Raw genomic sequence first — 19,921 nt, 5'->3', positions numbered from 1 at the left:
TCTATGTATCTTGTGTTTTGCCTATGATACCGGGTGCTCAAACAGCTGTTTAATTGTCTCCCGAGCGGCGAACCCCAGCTGATCAACTATTAATGAACTATCCTGCGGATAGGTCATCAGTACAAATAGCCCAGAAACCCCTTTAAAACACACGTGCACCTATCAATCGGCACTCATTTAGCCACTAGCTATTTCCTCTACTATTACTAGTGATGAGTGAACTTTTGAAAACTTCAGTTTGGCTGACTTGCCAAACTTTTACAAAAAAAATTGTTTGGTCCAAATTAGTTCAAACCAAACTTGAAGTTCATCAAAACCTCTAAAGCTGGTGTAGAACACTGTCTAAGATCCATAAAAGCCCTGTACAACAGTAGTAGTGTTGAGCAAACCGAACTAGTAGAACCCTTTTCTGGCTAGATCTAAAACAGGGTTCTACTAGTTGGGTTCGTTCAACACTACTCCCTACTCCCACATACACATAAAGGCTCAGTTCTGTTGAGTGTCCATGTGTTTTCCATTAGTGGAGTTAGCTGCTGCCAGACAACTCTAGCAGCAAATTATCTCCAGAAAAGAACAAAAAGGACCAGGCATTGAAATCCAATGTGTCAGTCCTTTCCCAAGACCTCATTTGTTGGAGGAGAACACATACACATACACTCGTCTACACATACACTACTCTACCAGTCTGGCCCAAATCAGCGGGTTCTGATGCCTTTCCTCTAATGGGTATTGGGGTCTTTAAGCCATTTCCTAATCTAAACCTCCTTACACATACATGTATAATATAGCACAAACTCAATAGATATATACTGTATGAATACTCAAATCAGTAATAGCTCCGAATTAACTATTTAACATATGTTCTTACAGCAACTATAATAAACAAATTGGGAAATACTGTACGGTAACTGTAAAGCTACCTAGAATACCACATTTGTATTGCATTTCCATGATACCTTGTATTGTCACTGCATCGAGCATTCCACACTTATGAAATCTGAAGGACCATAAGCACAGAACAATTTGGCTTAATTGCTTTTATTTCTGTCTCTCTTCTCTCCATTCCTCCCCTGCTTTCCATTAATAAAGGGTTTAGCGCCTCGTAACCGTGTTCTCATATGTATGACACATCCTGTACATCATGGCCGCTAATAATCAGACTAGTAGCTCTGGCACCTGGAATACTTTCCAAAAGCAACTGTCAGCACCAAGGGGACAATGTGGATATAGCGCTAGATTTCCCTGCGCATTTCAAGGCTCAACTGTGCAAAATGCTGAGATCATGCAAAGTGAGGCAGGGATTAGCCTAGGAGACCTCGATTTAATCTCCAGTTGTAACAATAAGGTAAGAACTCAGCTAAACAATGTTTTTATTAGTGTTCCGGTAATTGCTGAACATTATGTCCATATTTTGCTGTGGGTGCACATTCCAATTTAAATTGCTCAGCCCCTGCGGGACCTGATCTTACATTCCTAGAGATAGACCTGGGGCATTAAATGAGAGCAAAGGGAGAAGAGATCCTCTTGCAAAACATATTGTCTGCATGCCATACAGTTCTATCATTCAACCCCTGCTGGAAGGAAAGGATTATCTGAGCAATATTAAAACAAGACAAGAGCAGCATATTACAGAGTCTTCACTTGCAAAGGCAGCGTATTCGGTCTTGCAAGAAAGCGCTACAATTTAGCTTCCATATAACGGTGTATTCAAATCCTAATGAACAAGTAGCGCTTTTTTTGTTTATGTTCTGTAATTGGTTCCAATAGTGACGCCATCAAAGTTCTGTATCTTTAGGTCTCCTTCATGTGGGCAACATGGCATCGCTGGTTCATGCGATATCACTACGTCTTCTCGCGGCAATACCGCGATTTTGTAGCACTACAATGTCACATGTGACGCTACAAAGTGGCACGACTTTCTAGCATCACATGCAAGAATTTTCGGGAGTGTGGGGGGCTTGACATATAAGCCCTACCCCAAAAATAAGCTGTAGCTGAAGAAAAAAAAAAAGTATACATCACCTCTCCTGCACTGTCTGGGGCGCCGACGCAGTTTCTCCCCGGGTCCCGTCACTGCTTCTCTTCTTCATCTTCTGGCCAGGGAGTGAAAAATCCCTGCCTGCTGGAAGCGCTGGCTGTGATTGGCTGACTCTTAACCAATCACAACCAGTGTTCAATGAATGGCTGTGATTGGTTCAATAACGGCCATTCGTCAAGCACTGGCTGTGATTGGCTAAGCGTCAGCCAATCACAGCCAGGGCTTCCAGGAGGCGGGGATTTTTCAATCCCTGGCCATAAGATGATGAAGAGAAGCAATGTCGGGGCCCAGGGAGAAACTGCGGCGGCGTCGAAGAACACTTCTAAGGTGATGTATGTGTTTTTTTTTTCCTGCAGCTAGGGCTTAGATTATAGTTTTGACAGTAGGATTTCCTACTGTCAAAGTTGCATTGCACCGCTCGAAAATCACATTTTTGTGCAAAGCGATGCAACAGAGAAGAAGGCTCCATAGGAAAACATGGGCTACAAAACCTCACAAGTCGCGGGCATATCGCCAAACCTGCAAGGTTTTTGTGTCGGGTTGTTGCATGCTACAAAACATCGCATGTGTGAAGGAGCCCATAGGAAAGCATGGGCTTCATATACATGCGATTTGTATCATTGTAGCAGCGCGACAAAATCGCACAACTTTGTTGTCTGTGTGAAGGAAGCCTTATATCATACATTGTTACACTGTGTCCCAGACTCTTACCCATCAGTGCAGTTCGGATGGCACGGACGGCATTCTCTGTCTTCATCCGCATACTTAAAAATGAAGCTGTGCGCCCCTTGCAAGCCCTCGGGACATTTCTCTACACAGTTCGGACCATCTTTAAAGTTGGAACATTTTGCGCAGTTGTCAGGTCCCTAAACATATACAGAAAATATCATGTCACGATTTTAATAAGGTTATTGCCGACTACTATAAAATCAGCTCATGATTCAGGTCAATGGCATAAGAATTCAAAGGCTTCAGAATACGGTTATTCAGCAGCAGCCTCTTCAATAATATCATTTCTGAATACATTTTCCATTTAATACGAAAACAAGCAGAATGAAAAGGTACAGTAATTACAAGAGAGAATGATTAGCATGCCTCATGGACTCTTAATAAAGTAAACTAACATTCTTCAATTATAGGTCATGGAAATGTAGCATTTCTACAGTATAATGGTCCCTCAAGCTACAATGGCCGTAGGTTACTGTATTTTCAACATACAATGGTCTTTCCTGGACTATTGTAGCATGAAACCAGATTCAATATACAATGCCTGTCAACCTGTAGCACCTGGGATTTCTAGCCAATTAGCACAGACATTTCATTGGTATAAGGGAGCCAGAACTGTGTTTTTGGGTTACTGACATATCCAAGAAAAAATTGAATAAAAAGCACTTAAAAAGTCATATGTACCCCCCAAATGGTATTACCAAAGACTACAGGTCACCCTGCAAAAAACAAGCTCTCACACAACCCAATTGATGAAAAAAGGTTATGGGTGCCAAAAGTTAGCCACAGTAAACAATTTTTTAAACATTTTTTTATTTTTCTAAGTAGTACTATATAAACCCTTTCCAATCCACTGTCTGACGTCTGAAGACATTATGATTTAAGGCTGTACAGCTCCGATGTTGGAAGACGTCCGCCGGGGTTCTCTTACTGTATATTGCCAGCCTCTCTGCTGTTGGAGTCTATCCAACGTGTCACCTCATGCAGTACTGGCTTTATCCAGCAGATAGCGCCATTGTATAACGGCAGAAAAAGAGTAAGCCCCCTAGGAAAACTATGATACAAATGGGATTGGAAAGGGTTTTAAAAAATTATATAAATTTAATATTGCCGTAATCAAACTAACCCACGGAATAAAGATAGCATGTCACTTTTACTGCATCATTAATAATATTAAAGCAAACCACCCAAAATGGCACTACTGCCTTTTTTTTTATTTCTCCCTATTTAGAATTAATTTTTACGTCTTCTAACTCATTATATGACATGTTAATAGGTACCACTGAAAAATAAAACTCGTTGCATGGAAAACAATGTAAAAGGAGTAATTTTAATTGGCAGAAAGAGGTCAATAACATTATAGGGGCACACTAATAGTATATGAGGACAGTATTACTGTATGGGAACACAAAGAGGACACTACTGTGCGGGGCACAGTTATGGAGGTACTATTACTGTGTGGGGCACCAAGAGGTGTACTGGGTATTATAACCATCTGGGGCACTACAGATTGAGTGTTTGCGTGGAGGGGGAATGTGCTTAAAAAGTGAAGGGCCTAATATGTCTATGCACATTCTGGAGACATGAGTTGGGACTGAAAAACATTGTCATGGAGGTCTGGGCTGGATAGAGAAAAAAATTAAAGTGCATTACTTCAATCAGAGATAATATCATCTGTGAGTCACTGGATTTAGGCCGGCTGCACACAGCCGGATTTGAATTGTGGAATCCGGACTGGGTGTCCGCCCCTGGGTTCCGCAGCAAATTCTGCCCATAGCATGCTACGGAAAAGTGCATTTTCCTGAACACGAGCGGAAATCAATTGCGATTTTCCACTCGCAGAGGAAAAATCTCATTATGTTCTATTTTTCTGCAGGCTCCGCATGGACGGCTTTCATTGAAGTCCATGGAAGCCATCCGACCTACGGCCCAGCATTAATTAACATTGCTGAAAGGACACGGGACCCACCTCATAGCCTAGCGACAGCATGGGAAAATCTGTACTGCACAGATAAATAAAGGTACATACGTGGCATCACCGGCCAGGCACAGGGTTGGATTCCCGTGCGTGATTGCGATTCCGGAATCCGACCTGGTCGCGTGCAGCCGGACTTAACTGTACTACAGTTACATATACCATCTGCACCCTATTTATTATATATATAGATTAATATATGTATATACTATTTGTATTACTTTATTGGTCGGGACCCCTAACAACCCTAACGTTCAATCCCTGTTTCTGCTCTGCTTCTGCAAGATGTCAAGTGTTGGACAATTTTCATTTCCTTTACCTGTTTTGTGTGGATTATATACAAAGTACATTTGTATATAGGTAGAGTTTAGTGCAATTTTAAAAAAAATGTATTCGGGAAATAAGATGTATTCCTTACCGATCCATAACAAGTGGAGATGCCACCATCCATCTTCTCACATTGACTGTCACACTTGAGACACACAGTGCCATTGGCAAACTCCCGATTCTCTCTGCAGACAAGAAGATGTGCAAAAAGTTATGACAAACATGTAGGACAACCCCTGCATAAAAGTCCGCTATGTAAATAGCAAATGATGATGGGCAATGACTCTGGCTTTGCATTCCACTTCAAATTTTAAATTAATTTCATTGGTTATTGTCATTCCATCTACATATATTCCCATGTAATTTTATGCAATGGGTTTTGTCTATCAAGGATAGAAAGTCATGGTCTATCTGGTAATAAAGGAGTCCAGGAAACAATCTGGAGACCCACTTATATTGCGGGTGTTAGGGTAGTATATAAGGCCAGCAGAGCAATACGATAGCTCAAAGAATGGAATCACCAGTTGCATGCTATCGCGGGATGGTAAATGTACCTCCTTATGGTGCTCATTTAGGTCATCACATGTACCCGGAGATCAACTGTCCCTCCAAACTGAGAGATTCCCTTTGTAGTGACTCACTATTCTTGCCAATAGAAGGGTATCTCAAGCAGTAGACCCCCCTCTATGAAGTCATATCCCTTATAGGGCAGATGGACAGAGGCTTTCCTAAAGTGGCAAATATCCTTTGTTCCAATTACGGCTAGGGCAACCAAACTAATAACTCATTTGTATGACAGTAGATGGATTTTCTATGTTGCAGACACATGGATCATCCATAGCGGTTCTACACATAGATTCCTGTTCCCCACGCTTTGCAGTAAATAAAGATGATTTATCAGTGTTTTGTCAGGAGAACGGTGTATATGGAGCCCATCTGCATCACAATGAGAGAGGTGCAGAGAGGAGATGAAAATAAAAGGGAACGGAGAGCAGAAGTAGGAGGCATGGAGTAGAATCAGTAGGGACAACATGGGAAAAGAGATAAGGTGACAAGTATGATGCTGGGGAGAGGAGGAGAGCCGAGGAAGTGCCATGATTTGCTGTAATTAAAACAGATGATCTCTCAGGAGCGAAAATTTCATTACTGCGAAAGACTGTTTATTATTATGTTGTGGGAGGAATGAGAAGAAATTGATGGTGTTTTCTTAAAGTTCATTATGTTACAGGCTGAGAAGAAAATGAATAATAAAAGGACCTATCTGCAAGCATAATGTCCAGATAATGATTTCCTACAACCAATGGGTTAAATGCAAGTGAAGGTATTATTTGTCCAATTTATCTTCTTAAATTTCCGCTCATGATGAAATGCTCCGAGGCCACATCAAAGCTGCAGCTAGGCTCAATAGGGCAAAGGTTTACTTCACCGCCCTAGCCCTGCACCTGAGCCAAAGTGTGGCTTGTCAGCATCCCTCCTGGCACCCAGCAGCTGGGCACACGTCCCACTAGACCCCCTTTGTAAGGAAGTAACAATTTAACTAAATATTTTTTGTTATGGATGCAAAACTTACTAAATTAGACTGGTTTCACATCTGCATCAGAACCTCCGGCTGGAGGTTCTGTCCTAGATCCAGCTCAAGATACTGGAAGGATAAGTGCTAGATACAGCGCTTTTTCTGCCGTCCAAAAGCTGGGCAGCTGAGTGGAAAGTGGATGGACGGAAGAAAAAGCGCTGGAACAGTTCAGCTGCGTGGATTCCCCTTTCCTGCTCCCCGTAGCAGGAAAGTGGAACCCCAAGCACAAATGTGAAACTACCCTTAGAGTATCTATTAGATGCACTATGTAAGACTTACTGGTAAATTGTGTGTAGGTAAAGGTAAAGTCCCCTGGTGCAAGCACCGATACATGAGTGACTCCTAGGGTAACGTCACATTGTGACGTCTTCATAGAACACTGTTTTTGCAGGGTGGTATCCCATTAACTTCCCCCGTCATCTGAGTTGGGTACTCATTTTACCAACCTCAGACGGATGGAAGGTTGAGTCCCACACTGTTAAAATAATGAAACTGGCAGTACATACTCGCCCTCAGACCAGATCATCCAGCGTCGTAGCCCCACATTCCTCCCAGTCTTTGATTTGAAATGAACACTGTATGGCTGCAGCAGTCAATCAGAGGCCGAAGGATCACGTTTCTGAATTCCAGGCATTATGGCACCCAAGATATGAGCACTGATGCCAGGAGAACGGTGATTTACAGCGCCTGATTGGCTACAGTGGTCAAGTGGTGTTTGTTTCACAACAAAGACCGGGAGGATTGCTGGCTGCACCCCTGGATCTGTACGTCTACTTTTATTATTTTAACAGCTTCGGACCTATTTTTAAAAAGCTTGTTTTGTAACCGTACAACACCTTAAAGGCTGGGTACATGCTAGAGTATTTTTGATATGCGCTGTCCATGTAATTCCACAATCAGCATGCGGCCCCATTATAGCTTATGAGGCTATACACATCAATGTCTTTTGACAGGGGCCCATGGTCCACATGAAAAAACTCATGGCATGTGTTATTCTTGTCCACCAATGCATGTAACTATGCTGCGTCCATGTATATATCAGACAGCACATATACTGGTGTCCATATGCTGTCTCATGTGAGTCTGGCCTGAGTCTGTTGGGCACAAGTGTGTCACTAGCCTAATTGTTAGGTTTGCCTGTGAGGCATCATGTAGAAGTAAAACAATTACATTTTTGAGATTTTTTGTTTTCTTTCTGATGATATATGACATTTACCATTGGTGCCACCTTAGCAGTGATCTACAAAATGAAGAAACACAGCAAGTATGAGGATTCAAATCCAGAAGCTCCTGTGTCTAAGGCAGTAACTCTTCTCACTGACCTACTGGTTATTCTGGACAGAACCTTAGCTGAACCTGTTGTCTAATGTCTTGCCCTTTGAGATTTCTTGCATTGACTGTCTGATTATCCCACCCTTGGGCTGCTTATATAAGCCTAGTCCTAGCACTTCCTCCTTGCCAGATTATTGTGCTTCCTGCTTTAGGCTAATTTATTACTGCTTATCTGTTTAATGAACTTGGATTAGTTTTTACTATGTCCCTGCCTCACTCTACAAACTTTTGCTGCTTATCAATATACTCAACCTGGACTGTGTGGTGCCTACTCTTGTTTCATTAACAACATCCATCCAGACTGTTTCAGTCACTGGACTCCAAACCTGCTTCCAGACCTTGACAAGGAGTTTGAGCAGCAATATAGTAACATAGTATGTAAGGCCCAAAAAATACACATGTCCATCCAGTTCAGCCTATTACCCTCCAACGTTAATCCAAAGGAAGGCAAAAAAACTCCAATGAGGTAGAAGCCAATTTTCCCAATTTAAAGGAAAAAATTCCTTCCTGACTCCAATGTTCTTTTTGTCCCTTGTATGTGTTGGAAGCACAGGCTCTACCACTCTACTTGGGAGGGTTGTTTGTTTTAGTATTATGTGCCATTAAATTAGTCTCCTGTAAGCAGTGATAGTAGACTGTACATCTTATTGAACGAATGCTTAAAGGTGTAATTCCTGCTTCACAACATTTTTTTAAGTTTTCATTTATCCACTGGATGGATGGAAACTGATAGTTCGGTGGAGGTCCAACCACTGGGACCACCACTGATCACCTGTCCTCCTTGCTTCCAGGTGGCTTCTCCCACATGCAGTGATGTAACTGAAAGGAGCTCAGGTCGCGCTTCCGCAGCTGCTGCTCCATTCATTTTAACGGGGCTGCTGGAAATATCCAAACACTGTGTACTCAGCTATCTCCTGCAGTCTCAGTGAAAATGAGCGGAAGAGCGTTGTGCTTGAGTGAACTACTCTCCATTAAATCTCATCCTCACTGCAGGGGCTGCATAGAGGGGGATCGGAAATTAGATCCCTCATTCTCAGGATTGGCAGGGTCCCTGTGGGCAGACCCAAACCGATCTATCAGTTTTCACCCATCCAGTCCATAAGTCAAAACTTAAAAACCCACCCTATAGGCGGAATACTCTTTAACCTAAGCCCCTTCCTATGTGTATTAATATACTAGTCCAAGGAAAATAGAAATAAAGGGTCTCCTACTGGAGCTGACTGATATTCAGTTGTGAGTATGTGAAGCAAATAAATACATAACATTATATATATATATATATTGTTGAGATTCATTTCTTACCCTGACTTAATGTTGCAGGATCGGACACAGGTATATCCTCGACTGAAGTATTTACAAGACAGACATTGATCAGCTCCAGGTCCCCAACAACCAGCACTGGAGCAAAGAGGATGGCACACCATGCCCTCAGCAGCTGGAAGACATAAAGATACATCATCAAAACAGAAAATAAAACATGGCAAAAAAATCTAAATGATACAGATGGTCTGTTTTTTTAAAACAAATTTCTCAATTACTATTTTTAAGGGTTAATTACTAGAGATGAGCGAGCGTACTCGTCCGAGCTTGATGCTCGTTCGAGTATTAGGGTGTTCGAGATGCTCGTTACTCGAGACGAGCACCACGCGGTGCTCGACTCCATTATATTTCCTTCCCTGAGAAATTTGCGCGCTTTTCTGGCCAATAGAAACACAGGGAAGGCATTACAACTTCCACCTGTGACATTCCAGCCCTATCTCACCCCCCTGCAGTGAGTGGCTGGGGAGATCAGATGACACCCGAGTATTTAAATCTGCCCTGCCCGCGGCTCGCCACAGATGCATGCTGACAGATATCAGGGAAAGTGCTGCTGATGCTGTTGCTGCTATAGGGAGAGTGTTAGGTGTTATTTCAGTCTTCAAGAACCCCAATGGTCATTCTTAGGGCCACATCTGACCGTGTGCAGTACTGTTGAGGCTGCTTTTAGCAGTGTTGCACAATTATTTTTTTTTTGTATATCGGGCGTGCAGACCATAGGGTCCTCAGTCTGCAGTCATTTTACAGAGTATAGGGGCAGTACTGGTGAGGCAGGGACAGTGGTACAGGGAAAGAGGTATACTGGCTATATAGGCAGTGGGCTTTTTCCCAAAAAGTGGAGAAAAATACTATATTTGGCCTGCCTGTGACCGTCTTCAGTTTACTGCTTGTGTGCTGGCGGTAGTAGTCGCTGATTAATACCCAGCCTTGCGCATAATTGTTTCCTGGCTGCACTGGGCTTTCAGTAACCACAGTCATTCTCCAACAGGAAAATCCAAATACAGGGTATATCAGAGGCAATGGGCTTTTTCCCAAAAAGTGGAAAAAAATAATATATTTGGCCTGCCTGTGACCGTCTTCAGTTTACGGCGTGTGTGCTGGCGGTAGTAGTCGCTGATTAGTACCCAGCCTTGCGCATAATTGTTTCCTGGCTCTGCTGTGCGTTCAGTAAGCGAAGTCAGCCTCCATCCACAGGCCAATAAGCGGCACATTTAATTACAGCGTTCTGTTTCTGCTCTACTCGTAATACACCATGCTGAGGGGTAGGGGTAGGCCTAGAGGACGTGGACGGGGGCGAGGACGCAGAGGCACAAGTCAGGGTGTGGGCACAGGCCGAGCAACTGGTCCAGGTGTATCGCAGCCGACTGCTGCGGGATTAGGAGAGAGGCAAGTTTCTGGGGTCCCCAGATTCATCTTACAATTAATGGGTCCACGCGGTAGACCTTTATTAGAAACTGAGCAGTGTGAGCAGGTCCTGTCGTGGATGGCAGAAAGTGCATCCAGCAATCTATCGACCACCCAGTCTTCTACGCCGTCCACAGCTGCAACTCTGAATCCTCTGGCTGCTGCTCCTCCTTCCTCCCAGCCTACTCACTCCATTAAAATGACACATTCTGAGGAGCAGGCAGACTCCCAGGAACTGTTCTCGGGCCCCTGCCAAGATTGGGCAGCAATGGTTCCTCTCCCACCGGAGGAGTTTGTCGTGACCGATGCCCAACCTTTGGAAAGTTCCCGGGGCCCGGGGGATGAGGCTGGGGACTTCCGCCAACTGTCTCAAGAGCTTTCAGTGGGTGAGGAGGACGATGACGATGAGACACAGTTGTCTATCAGTGAGGTAATAGTAAGGGCAGTAAGTCCGAGGGAGGAGCGCACAAAGGATTCGGAGGAAGAGCAGCTGGACGATGAGGTGACTGACTCCACCTGGTTTTCTAAGCCTACTGAGGACAGGTCTTCAGAGGGGGAGGCAAGTGCAGCAGCAGGGCAGGTTGGTAGAGGCAGTGCGGTGGCCAGGGGTAAAGGCAGGGCCAGACCAAATAATCCACCAACTGTTTCCCAAAGCGCCCCCTCGCGCCATGCCACCCTGCAGAGGCCGAGGTGCTCAAAGGTGTGGCAGTTTTTCATTGACAGTGCAGATGACCGACGAACTGTGGTGTGCAAGGTTTGTGGCGCCAAGATCAGCCGGGGAGCCACCACCACCAACCTCACCACCACCAGCATGCGCAGACATATGATGGCCAAGCACCCCACAAGGTGGGACGAAGGCCATTCACCGCCTCTGGTTTGCACCACTGCCTCTCCCCCTGTGCTCCAACCTGCCACTGAGATCCAACCCCCCTCTCAGGACACAGGCACGACCGTCTCCCGGCCTGCACCCACACGCTCACCTCCGCTGTCCTCGGCCCCATCCAGCAATGTCTCTCAGCGCAGCGTCCAGCCGTCGCTAGCGCAAGTGTTTGAGCGCAAGCGCAAGTACGCCGCCACGCACCCGCATGCTCAAGCGTTAAACGTGCACATAGCCAAATTGATCAGCCTGGAGATGCTGCCGTATAGGCTTGTGGAAACGGAGGCTTTCAAAAACATGATGGCGGCGGCGGCCCCGCGCTACTCGGTTCCCAGTCGCCACTACTTTTCCCGATGTGCCGTCCCAGCCCTGCACGCCCACGTCTCCCGCAACATTGTACGCTCCCTCACCAACGCGGTTACTGGCAAGGTCCACTTAACAACGGACACGTGGACAAGCACAGGCGGGCAAGGCCACTATATCTCCCTGACGGCACATTGGGTGAATTTAGTGGAGGCTGGGACCGAGTCAGAGCCTGGGACCACTCACGTCCTACCCACCCCCAGAATTGCGGGCCCCAGCTCGGTGCTGGTTTCTGCGGTGGTGTATACTTCCTCCACTAAACCACCCTCCTCCTCCTCCTACGCAACCTCTGTCTCGCAATCAAGATGTGTCAGCAGCAGCACGTCGCTAGCAGTCGGTGTCGCGCGGCGTGGCAGCACAGCGGTGGCTAAGTGCCAGCAGGCCGTGCTGAAACTACTCAGCTTAGGAGAGAAGAGGCACACGGCCCACGAACTGCTGCAGGGTCTGACAGAGCAGACTGACCGCTGGCTTTCGCCGCTGAGCCTCCAACCGGGCATGGTCGTGTGTGATAACGGCCGTAACCTGGTGGCGGCTCTGCAGCTTGGCAGCCTCACGCACTTGCCATGCCTGGCACACGTCTTTAATTTGGTGGGTCAGCGCTTCCTGAAAAGCTACCCACGCTTGTCAGACCTGCTCGGAAAGGTGCGCCGGCTCAGCGCACATTTCCGCAAGTCCAACACGGACGCTGCCACCCTGCGGACCCTGCAACATCGGTTTAATCTTCCAGTGCACCGACTGCTGTGCGACGTGCCCACACAGTGGAACTCTACGCTCCACATGTTGGCCAGGCTCTGTGAGCAGCGTAGAGCTATAGTGGAATACCAACTCCAACATGGGCGGCGCAGTGGGAGTCAGCCTCCTCAATTCTTTACAGAAGAGTGGGCCTGGTTGGCAGACATCTGGCAGGTCCTTGGAAACTTTGAGGAGTCTACCCAGATGGTGAGCGTCGATGCTGCAATCGTTAGCGTCACCATTCCTCTGCTATGCCTCTTAAGAAGTTCCCTGCAAAGTATAAAGGCAAACGCTTTGCGCTTGGAAACGGAGGCGGGGGAAGACAGTATGTCGCTGGATAGTCAGAGCACCCTCTATATCTCAGCATGTTTGGAGGAGGAGGAGGGGGAGGAGCATGAGGAGGAGGGGGAAGAGACAGCCGGGCCCACTGCTGAGGGTACCCATGCTGCTTGCCTGTCATCCTTTCAGCGTGTATGGCCTGAGGAGGAGGAGGATCCTGAAAGTGATCTTCTGAGTGAGGACAGCCATGTGTTGCGTACAGGTACCCTGGCACACATGGCTGACTTCATGTTAGGATGCCTTTCTCGTGACCCTCGCGTTATACGCATTCTGGCCACTACAGATTACTGGGTGTACACACTGCTCGACCCACGGTATAAGGAGAACCTTTCCACTCTCATACCCGAAGGGGAAAGGGGTTCGAGAGTGATGCTATACCACAGGACCCTGGCGGACAAACTGATGGTAAAATTCCCATCCGACAGTGCTAGTGGCAGAAGGCGCAGTTCCGAGGGCCAGGTAGCAGGGGAGGCGTGGAGATCAAGCAGCATGTACAGCGCAGGCAGGGGAACACTCTCCAAGGCCTTTGACAGCTTTATGGCTGCCCAGCAAGACTGTGTCACCGCTCCCCAGTCAAGGCTGAGTCGGCGGGAGCACTGTAAAAGGATGGTGAGGGAGTACGTAGCCGATCGAACGACCGTCCTCCGTGACGCCTCTGCTCCCTACAACTACTGGGTGTCGAAGCTGGACACGTGGCCTGAACTCGCACTGTATGCCCTGGAGGTGCTTGTTTGCCCTGCGGCTAGCATCTTGTCAGAGAGGGTGTTTAGTGCGGCTGCGGGAATCATCACAGATAAGCGTACCCACCTGTCAACCGACAGTGCCGACAGGCTTACACTCATAAAGATGAACAAAGCCTGGATTTCCCCAGACTTCTCTTCTCCACAAGCGGACAGCAGCGGTACCTAAACAATACGTAGGCTGCACCCGCGGATGGAAGCATCGTTCTCTATCACCATAAAAAACAGGAACCTTTTAGCTTCATCAATCTGCGTATTATATTCATCCTCCTCCTCCTGAAACCTCACGTAATCACGCCGAACAGGCAATTTTTCTTAGGCCCACAAGACTCAGTCATATTACTTTTGTAAACAATGTTTATACATTTCAATTCTCATTAAAGCGTTGAAACTTGCACCTGAACCAATTTTTATTTTAACTGGGCTGCCTCCAGGCCTAGTTACAAATTAAGCCACAGTAACCAAAGCGATTAATGGGTTTCACCTGCCCTCTTGGTTGGGCATGGGCAATTTTTCTGAGGTACATTAGTACTGTTGGTACACCAATTTTTTTGGGCCATCGCCTACAGTGTAATCCTAGTAATTTTTATGGGCTTCGCCTGCACTCATGGTACAGCAAGGTGTGTGGGGTTGGCCTACACTTTTGCTACATAAATGTAACTGAGGCCTTGTCTATACTGCAACTACTGAAATGTGAAAGAGACTGTTATCTCCCTAAACTGCTGCAACGGGAATGTTACTGTGGCCTGTCTTGACTGCTACTACTACTGAAATGGAACTAAGACTGTGCTCCCCCTATACTGCTGCTTCGGAATTGTTACTGGGGCCAGTCTTGACTGCTACTATTACTGAAATGGAACTAATACTGTGCTCCCCCTATACTGCTGCTAGTGATATGTTACTGGGGCCTGTCCAGACTGCTACTACTACTGAAATGGAACTAATACTGTGCTCCCCCTATACTGCTGCTAGTGATATGTTACTGGGGCCTGTCTTGACTGCTACTATTACTGAAATGGAACTAATACTGTGCTCCCCCTATACTGCTGCTAGTGATATGTTACTGGGGCCTGTCTTGACTGCTACTATTACTGAAATGGAACTAATACTGTGCTCTCCCTATACTGCTGCTAGTGATATGTTACTGGGGCCTGTCTTGACTGCTACTATTACTAAAATGGGCGGTTGGGCAGCATGTTACCCAGGAGAATTGGCAGCGGAGTGTCATGCAGGCAGTGATTGTGCTTTGTTGGAGGTAGTGTGGTGCTTAGCTAAGGTATGCCTTGCTAATTAGGGTTTTTCAGAAGTAAAAATTGTTGGGGGGTGGGCCACTCTTGCCGCTATTGTGGCTTAATAGTGGGACCTGGGAACTTGAGATGCAGTCCAACATGTAGCCCCTCGCCTGCCCTATCCGTTTCTGTGTCGTTCCCATCACTTTCTTGAATTTCCCAGATTTTCACAAATGAAAACCTTAGCGAGCATCGGCGATATACAAAAATGCTCGAGTCGCCCATAGACTTCAATGGGGTTCGTTACTCGAAACGAACCCTCGAGCATCGCGGGAAGTTTGACTCGAGTAACAAGCACCCGAGCATTTTGGTGTTCGCTCATCTCTATTAATTAATTAATTAAATTAAATTAATTAAATTAAATTAATAACATGTAGTCTTCAGAAGGTAACAGAAGCCTCACTTTATACCACTGTAATGGACTGTACAACTTTACATACAAAGCAACATGTTTTATCTACTCCCTAAATCGCCAAAAATAGGGGATCCGCGGGAAGTTTGACTCGAGTAACAAGCACCCGAGCATTTTGGTGTTCGCTCATCTCTATTAATTAATTAATTAAATTAAATTAATTAAATTAAATTAATAACATGTAGTCTTCAGAAGGTAACAGAAGCCTCACTTTATACCACTGTAATGGACTGTACAACTTTACATACAAAGCAACATGTTTTATCTACTCCCTAAATCGCCAAAAATAGGGGATCCACTGAATGATCGTTCAAATTTGCATGATCCAACAAATTTTTTGAACAATAATTGATCCATGTGAAAGTAGGCTCTCATTATCTCTCCTCCAATCTCACACTGAATGGGTGAGTATTGTGGTATATCGGCTGCAATCAGGAAGTGGAGCTGGGGTGGCGTCAAAATATTAGTCCTGGCCCACCTGATTGCCCCTGTAGTGCATGCACCCTGTCATTTGGCGTTGGTCATTGATGAGTGCCTCTTTTCTATCACTGCAGAAGGCCCCTTAGGTGTCGTCTGTCAGAAATCCCTCAATTTTTTTTGTCACTGCAGAAAGCCACTTATGTGTTGTGTGTCGGAAATTTCTCAGTGTTATGTTCCCTTATTCCCTTCCTTGCTTCAGCATCTTCTGTGGTGTATGAACTGACTGACCAACAGGGAGGTGTTTTCCCTAGCAGGCAATTGGCCATAACGGGTGCTGGTTATTCTCCTGTGTGTGTGAATGGTGTGCAGATCTCTGTCTGTTTGTCTGGATCCAGTTTTGTCTATGTCTGAGTCTTGTCCAGTCTGTTTCCCCACCATCCGATGGGTTGTCAGACACCGGAGTCTAGTCCAGTTTTTTCCTCAAGCATCCAATGGGTTCTGAGATGCCAGGACTATGTCTTGTCCATTTCCTTTGTCTGATGGGTTCTCAGGCATCTGAACCATTTCTTGTCTGTTCCCTCTGTCCAATTGGTTGTCAGATGCCTGAACAATGTATTGTTTATTCCCTCTGTTCAATGGGTTGTCGGACACTTGAACCATGCCTTGCCTGTTCCCTCTGATTGATTGCTTGTCAGATGCCTGAACTATGTCCTATCTGTTCCCTCTGTCCGATTAGTTTTCAGACTTCTGTACCATTTCCTGTCTGAGGTGTTTGGTGTGGCAGCTGACTCTTTTGTCTAGCTCTGTTAGCATTTCCTTCTGCTATAATTTCTTCTCTATTTTCCATCCAGGCAGAGACTAGTTTCCCTAAGTTTGAGAGGTGGGGCTGTCCTTTTCAGGACAATTACCCTGCTTTCAGGCATGGTCCAACAAGGTTGATTAGGGTTAGCGCTCCCGCAACTGTATTTTGTTACCATTTTTGACCCCTTTTCTGTTTCTCTTCTTTTGGTGATATACGAATACATGTATATATTAAGTATATATTTATTAATTCTATCTAGGTTTAACATGTTGGCGACGCCCATGAGGGGCACCGTACTTGTGCCCTGCACAAACATAACACCTGGTATTATCCCTGTGGCATGGATTAAACTGAGCTACTTTCAGTGACTATAGCATTATTTCAAGATTATCCAACCCTCTCTCATCCCTTTCAATAAAACTTCGTTATTGGTCTTCGGGCATATAAAAGTAATAACTTGCTAATCGTATTTTTATATGCATGAAGAATAATAAAGAAGTTTTATTCAAGGGATAAAAGAGTCTTGGATATTTGTTTAAATAAATCCCCACTAAGACCTACATTTCAGATACTTACTGCAATTCTCTGATTTCCGATTGTCCCTAATGGTGGATTTCTGGCTGGATGTCCTGAACAGTGATGTCCAGTTGATGGTATTGTAGTAGCACAAATTGTGGTTATCAGTGATATAGATATTTCCAGCACTGATTTCTTTGAGAGACTGGAGCTTCAGACCTTTGAGGCTCTGTTGCTTGAGGATGAGCAGGGAAATCCCACTATGTGCATAGAAAAAGTGGAATTAGAATAAGATTAAAGTGATAATTATATTCTGCAGCAATGTACATTGGAATCTAATTTAAATGAACAGTCATTAACAAGTTCTTTACTTAAAGGCTATGGATACCTTTGAGGGCAAACTTTTTTTTTTACTGCATGAAGTTGAACTAGCAATCATTTTTGCAATAGGATTTGATCATGGCCAGCCTTAGCTAGGAGTAACCTATGTGGCCACAACTAATGTATGTGCATGTGTATGGTGGGGAAGAAGTGGATACCCACAAGTGGCTCTGATAGCAGCACTAAGTCCCACCCCACCATCACTACAGCTGGGGAAGACCCAGAGAGGAGAGTAGGCACTCGTCAGCGCTGAAGAAAGGAGGCTCTGTCCCCTTGATGACGTGGCTGGCGCATTTCGGCCCTGAAGACTCTGGTCCACATAGGGATATTATCTTTCTAATTGTAGCTCATATGTTTCAGTGTATTAAAAGTAAATATTAGAAGTAAAAAAACTTTTAGACTACAAGCACATACAACAGTACTTTCTATATTAGTGTGTAACATTTAGAATGTAGCCTTAACTACTGCTTTACAAACAGCGAGATGGACTTCCCCGGTCAAGCTCCCCTAATTTGTTTGTGATATGCATCTAATGAGGCACTTTTGACAAGTTATTCTAACTAAACAGTGTTTTCTATGACTTCAACAATCTCTTGTTTAGCAACTTAATATACATTTTACCAATATTTTTCATTTTGGCATACCCTTCAACCATCAATGGTACGGTCCAAACTCTACTACCTTCAGCCTGGTGAAGAATTAGCCGACAAAGGTTGAGAAGCCCTATTATACACCATATAATACAGCTTGTCTGGTAGAAAATTAGTAGGTCAAATAAAATATAATAGAAAATGTTGATTTTCAAGAAAGCTCTTTATTGGAACTGCTTCATGTTAGCATACCCTAACATCCATTTAACGGCCCATTCACATGGGTGCATAATATTTTGATCCATGATAAATGTACCATTTTCACTGCATGTATATGTGCTTTTTTGGTGCACTTGCGCAGTTTTTTACATGCATGTTTTATCCATATTCCCTGCTTTTCATGCATACAAGAAAAACACAAGAAGGTCCAATTGAGGTTGCTTTTTCCACTGTCTCTGGTGGTAAAGTGATACAGACCAAGATAGGACTGAGATGTGTTTTTTTAGGTTTATAAAAAGTGCACAGCTCAGTACAACAATTTAATTAAATAGGTCCGTATTCAGTCATTAAACATTACATGCTGAATATGAACAGAAAATATGCCCGTGGAAATGAGCCCCAAGTGAGGGTTTAAAGCCTGTTCTCCATTCCCAATAGTTGAGGGAGAAGAGGACAGCATTGCCCTACGGCTGTTTACTTCCTCCTCCTATTTAGTTTGAGCTGGCCTGTCTTCTCCTGTGACCCATGTAATCTACATGGGCTGACCCTATGCCTTCGAGCACACAAAGATGTACCATAAATATAAAATGTGGTACAGCATATGCCAATTGTGTGACGGTATATGTCATTGGACCACAGTAGCCAAACAGATACAAAAAAAGAGTCTTCCACCATTAATGAAAACCCATTAAATTCAATGGTATATTGTACATGCATACTCATGGACCATCAGTACTGTAATCTTATTATATGTCAGAACATCTGTGAAAATCCAACTCTGCACACAACTGTGATAATATCATTCATTTAATGTAAAATAGATAAAACTAGACAACCTTATATCACATCATGGGTCCTCTTAACATAAACTGATCACCACGGCATTGCTAAAGGCAATGTCTATGCTCATCCATGCTGTCCATTACTTTATTATTGTACTCCTCTAGCTCTAATATTTGTTCTGTACATATCTTTTTACTGTAGCTAATATAGCCCATCCGACTAAGACCAGCATCCCCCCATTTGACCAGACAACCAATGAGAACATGCAGCTGTTGTCTACCATAACTACTCATTACCTATCTGTTGTTAGGATTGGCTGTTCTGGTCATTTTTGGTCAAATTTGTAACAATCATATTAATAGTTGGAAAAAATCTAATTCCATAACAAAGTCAGGCACAAAAGTTATAGACTAGTAAAAAGATTTAGGAAGACTGAAGAAGAAAAAAGACAATGAATAGCAGATTTGGTCCAAAATCATTATCCAAAGGAAGTCTACAGTTTCAAAAGCTCCCAAAAGGTCAAGGAGAATGATGAGAGTGTAATGGTCCTGAGACTTAAGAACCAGAAATTCATCAGATGTTTAAGTAACTTAGTTTTCAGTTGACTGAGCAGAGCAATAAGCTAACTGTAGAGGGTTTATAAGATCATTGGCGCTAAGAAAGGTGAATATACTAGCACTTCTACAGGTTCAGGAAAGAAAAGAACACTTTGTGTAGGTCTGGAAGCTGAAAGAACTATCTGATGATACTTATTAAACAGGTATTC

The 19,921-nt window shown here is 44.5% G+C and overlaps 1 protein-coding gene across 1 annotated transcript in view; it reads right to left on the bottom strand.

The window, feature by feature from the left end:
• ERBB4 (erb-b2 receptor tyrosine kinase 4) overlaps positions 1 to 19,921 on the bottom strand; it is a 1,004,693-nt gene that overhangs the window by 255,242 nt on the left and 729,530 nt on the right. Inside the window, exons 12-15 of the mRNA XM_066575628.1 lie at positions 17,243 to 17,442; positions 9,274 to 9,406; positions 5,158 to 5,251; positions 2,750 to 2,904 (exon numbers count right to left, since the gene is read on the bottom strand). Of these exons, the coding sequence (XP_066431725.1) occupies positions 2,750 to 2,904; positions 5,158 to 5,251; positions 9,274 to 9,406; positions 17,243 to 17,442 (582 nt within the window). The remainder of the gene's footprint in view (positions 1 to 2,749; positions 2,905 to 5,157; positions 5,252 to 9,273; positions 9,407 to 17,242; positions 17,443 to 19,921) is intronic.

This window comes from Eleutherodactylus coqui, chromosome 8, assembly GCF_035609145.1.
Source record: "Eleutherodactylus coqui strain aEleCoq1 chromosome 8, aEleCoq1.hap1, whole genome shotgun sequence".
NCBI lineage: Eukaryota > Metazoa > Chordata > Amphibia > Anura > Eleutherodactylidae > Eleutherodactylus > Eleutherodactylus coqui.
Note: the sequence above shows the minus strand (reverse complement) of the source record. Positions and strands in the feature narration are given on the sequence as shown.